Raw genomic sequence first — 4,730 nt, 5'->3', positions numbered from 1 at the left:
TGTTGCTGCCACTACTGTTGGATGATCTTCAGCACAATTTCACATGCATGTAATACTAGTGATATTGTTTGATGATTTCTGTATCATGTGTACCACCTTTCTTTCGAAAGGTACACGTTTGGATCTCTTCCAGTCAGTTTCGAATTTCTTGGCTTGGGAGCGAGTGCTTCCAGTGCTTCATCAGTTTGCTGAGACACTTCCGTTGGTATTCCACCAATTCCGGGAGCTTTGTGTTTTTGCTAATATCTTCGGTGCAGCTTGAACTTCGTCCTTCAGCGCCAATTCGTTCTTGATCATATGCTATCTCTTAAAACGGTTTGATGGTGACTAGTTCTTTTTGATAGTGTCTTTGTGCATTCTTTCACATTAGTTGGATGCTTCTTGTGTCGTCCAATATTTTACCCATAACGTCGTTCAACATTGCAACTCTAGACTTGCATTTCTTCTTCATATCTTTCGGCATAAGATGCTGAGTGTGTCCCCACCCAGGGATGCCACCACCACTTACTTGTGTATGTCAGTTTGGTGTACTGTGGTGGCTTGTCTGTTGCTGTCATGCTGGATGCTGGATGTCACTGATATTTCAAATACCAGTAGGGTCACCCAAGGTGAACAGGTTTCAGCACTGCTTCCAGGCTAAAAATAGACTAAGGAGAAGAAATAGACTGTCCACTTCAGAACAATTAGCCACTGGAAACCTTGTGAACTCAGAAGCAGATACTGTAGGGGCAGTGAGCTATTCAGTGTGACTCTTCAAGCCAAACTCCCACCAAATGACCTTTCCCTGCATGGGTCTGGGTATGAAGGTGGGGGAGACACTGATAGGATTCGCCTGTGAGTAATTGCTCATCCTACTGCTTGTAGAATGAGCCCTCTGAGAAGCAGACGCAGAAGGGAGCAGCTCACTCCCAGCGACCCAGTTTTCAGATCTGTGGCTGGTTCTTGGATCTGATTTCACCTACATCCATGTCCCTGGGGATGAGGAGGGTACTCCTGAACTTCAATTGGGATTTACCAGCACCCACAAGACCTGGGTCATTGTCCTTTATGCTGTGCGTTCTGCGTGGCCCTGCTAGTGCACTGCAGAACCCTGGGATGTACGTAAGGGAGAGTACTAAGGGGTGGAGGCTGGTTGAGGCCAGATGTGGTGGAGTGGTAGAGCAATGTGGAAAGGTGGGGCATTTGGCCCCAGTGTTGTGTTAATTTTCATGAAGGTAATTGTTACTACAGAGATCAAGAATTTGTACCTTGTGCTCAGCTATTTTACTTCTAAGAACTACCCTAATGAAGCAATCTGAGAGTCTAACGTAGGAGATTGTACAGGACAGAATGATGTGCTGTTGTTGAGATGGAAAATGTTGAAGTATTCAGTATTGAGGGTATATGGTGAAACCTTGGTTGTCGAACTCAATTAGGTCTAAATTCATGTTTGAACACAGAAAAGTTCAAGAACTGAACCAATTTTTCCCCATAAGAAATCATAGGGAAAAAATGGTTCTGAGGCCCTAAAATTACACTTACAAATTCATTTTTCCAGGACTTTAGCCTTCTTGCATATCACTGCCTTGGATAAGCTGTCACCATTGAGTTTTTTCTGATTTACTCAAATTAAGAGTAACTTTTCAACCTCTTCGATGGTCTGGGTTCTTGGTCTCCTGGTTAATGATTTCACATTTGTGTTAGACCGGATTGACTAGAGAAACAATCCAGGGACAGTGCTTTATATCAAAGAACAATTGTATATTGAGAAAACATCCCAGCCCAGTTCAGATCAAGTCCATAAGTCTGATATTAGCCCATAAGTACAATACTAGTCCATAAATCCTTCTTCAGATCCATGCAGTCACATGCAGTGATGCAGAGTGCAGGAGGATCACAGGCTGGCGGGTGCAAAAGTCTTGTGGATCCAGTGGCAGTGGAAACATCTCTGCGCTGGTGCAGGCCTCTGTGTGGTTCCCTCAGCTCCCCAAGTGTAGCTCTTCCACAGGAGGGTGGAACAGAGAAAGGGGCTCCTCACAGGACTCAGCAAGTCTCCCTGTGGCTTGTCAACAGGAAGACAAAGGCAGAGAGAGAGAGCGTGCCCGGCCTCCAGGGAGGGAGAGAGGATGGTCCCAGAATCCTAATGAGAAGTCCACGCCCACAAGTAGACTTCAGACTGTGGCCTGCTCGACAGGCTAGACTCCACCTCTACATTTATTTTTCAAGTTGACATGAAATTATGTAACCACCACCACATTTTTGGCTACATTTGCTGGGTTAATCACCTTTTTTTTCCACAATGATATCCACTTAGCCATACTGTATTCAGCTGCCGAATCAGACAAGCGGTGGCCTGAGTCACGTTTCGCAATGATGTCTTTCTTGCACTCTATCTTGGTTCTCTCTGTGTCCCCTTGGCTTTGCTGCCGGGGTCACTCACTTCCTTTGGAGCCACGGCGACAGTACTTCAGGCACGTGAAGCGCAGAGAAAAGCCCCACGGCGACCGTTTTAACGCACTAACGCAAGCACTCTTGTCTGCATCAGAGCCATGCTCAAGACTCAGCGTCCCACGTCGTCTGCGGTGAGGGGCGATGTGTGACTCACTCTCCAGCCAGGACAGGTTTTCTCCAGTTGGATTATTGGGCAAAGCTACGCATAGGAGCAGGGTTTTTTCCTTAGTTTTGCAGTCAGAGTAGTGGCGAGTTCAAGCCTGGAGCCGGTCCACTACCGAGGTATCTCTGGGCTCTCACATGCTGGCTCCAGTTCCTTCTGACACCTGCCCCTAACGCACAGAATTGAACCACCCCTTTGGGGGGTTGGGGACCATCAGTCTTTACAGGAGTGGCTGGTGAGTTTGAATTCCCAGCCTCGTGGCTAGCAGCCCAACGAGTAACCCACTCTGCCGTCAGCTTTCTGTAGCGTGATGTCCATTCTGGTAACTTCCTGTGATAGTCTGAGGAAGTCGTTACCGAATGGCAGTCAGAGATCCTTCCTCTGTCAAGTCAAGGGGACAGAAGAATGCACAGCTGAACCCAGCATGCAGTGTCAATAGTCCGTCCTCCAAAAGGACAATTAAATTAATATAAGGGAAAATTCTAGAAAAAAAATATTCGCTGGGATCGTTTCTGAGTTGGGGGGAGTAAGATTAAACCACGATTATGATTTTCCTTTTGGGGAAACTCTTTATTGACCAGGTTTTGAGTATATGCAAAAGCCAACAACACAAAGCCATGTTCCTAACACGCAGGCCCCACCATCATGAACCGACAGCCTGTCCTGCCTCATTCTCACCCCCTCTCCGGTCGTCCAGCTTGAAGCGGAGATGTGGTTGATTTTCATACCCACCTTCTTAATACAGTATTATAGCTTTCGTTTTTTAAAAGAGCAAAAGATGCAACAACACTTCCTTAAAGATGTGGAGGAAAAGGGCACACTTCAAAAAGGCCTCCTTGACGTCGGACAGTGTAAGACATGACAAAACGATAATAATTTCTAAATTAACAAGGGTTCATGAGGGAGGGGGGGCAGGGAGGGAGGAGAAAAATGAGGAGCTGATACCAAGGGCTCAAGTAGAAAGCAAATGTTTTGAGAATGATGATGGCAACAGATGTACAACTGTGCTTGGCACAACGGATGCATGTCTGGATTGTGATAAGAACTGCACAAGCCCCAATAAAATGATTTAAAAAAGAAACGGTCTCCCGATGGGTCCTGCTTATAATGTTCTCCTCATCCCTGTTCCTTCCCCAGGTGAGTCACAAGCTGCCAGCCGGGGAGGCTTTATGAGGAGGCTCAGTGACAAGGCGCTGGCTGCTCTCCAGGTAACTGCTGATCGAGAGCACGAGTCTCACCCGGTCGTTAGAAAACAAGACTTGTCTTTCAGCATCGGGTTTCTAACTTCGTGCTGATCTCGCAGCCCTGGCTAGAGCAGTGCTTCTCCACCTTCCTAACGCCGTGACCCTTTCATACAGTTCCTCTTGTGGTGGTGACCCCAGCCATAACATTATTTTCATTGCTACCTCATCACTGTCATTTTGCTGCTGTTATAAATCGGATGACCCCTGTGAAAAGGTTGTTTAGCCCCCCAAAGGGGCCGTGACCCACAGGCTGAAAACCCCTGGGCTAGAGTGTGGAGGGCATGCCCCGTGGACTTAAGACTATGTTTTGCAGACTGCATTCTGCTCTCTCGGGGACAAATAAGACCTCCCTACCTGCATATTATCTTCTAGGGGATCTGGGAGGCCACTCATAACTGGAAATGGTCCTCCATCTTCCAGAGAGGTTCTCCAAGGGAACAGTACAAATGCCTAAGAAACAAACACACAAGAAACAATAACAAACATGATCATGATGAGTAATTGTGTCAACAGACAATAGGTACCTGTGAACACGATGCCTGCGAGTGTATCCTAAAGCATTGTTGGTTTATTTATTTTGGAGAAATACTCCTTCATGGATAGTTCCCGGTGGGGTAAAGAATAATGTTTGTTTGTTTATTTAGCTCCTCCAGAAGGTGGCTTAACACTGAAGGTCCTTAGGGGTTCAGTATAATAAGTTGATACCAGTGTTTAAATGTACTAGAACAGGGTGACACCAATGGGGCATGTTTATCATAACAAAAGTAAAATTACCAAATAATCTCAGTATTATGCACCTTAAAAATCTTTCTGTGTCACCCTTGTGACTCAGTTCTAGCTAAGATCACATAAACCTCTGTTTCTTCACATTATTGTCCAATGGTCAAAGCATC

At 46.1% G+C, this 4,730-nt stretch overlaps 1 protein-coding gene across 1 annotated transcript in view; it reads right to left on the bottom strand.

The window, feature by feature from the left end:
• LOC101656777 (coiled-coil domain-containing protein 162-like) overlaps positions 1-4,259 on the bottom strand; it is a 61,385-nt gene extending 57,126 nt beyond the window's left edge. The window contains exon 1 of the mRNA XM_045294731.1: positions 4,192-4,259. Within this exon, the coding sequence (XP_045150666.1) occupies positions 4,192-4,230 (39 nt within the window). The 5' untranslated portion in view covers positions 4,231-4,259. The remainder of the gene's footprint in view (positions 1-4,191) is intronic.
• Positions 4,260-4,730: the final 471 nt, after the last annotated feature.

The sequence above is a fragment of the Echinops telfairi genome, unplaced genomic scaffold (assembly GCF_000313985.2).
Source record: "Echinops telfairi isolate 266 unplaced genomic scaffold, ASM31398v2 ScPeMD7_3533;HRSCAF=4204_0, whole genome shotgun sequence".
Classification (NCBI taxonomy): Eukaryota; Metazoa; Chordata; class Mammalia; order Afrosoricida; family Tenrecidae; genus Echinops; species Echinops telfairi.
The sequence above is the reverse complement of the archived record's forward strand: the minus strand, read 5'-3'. Positions and strand labels throughout refer to the sequence as shown.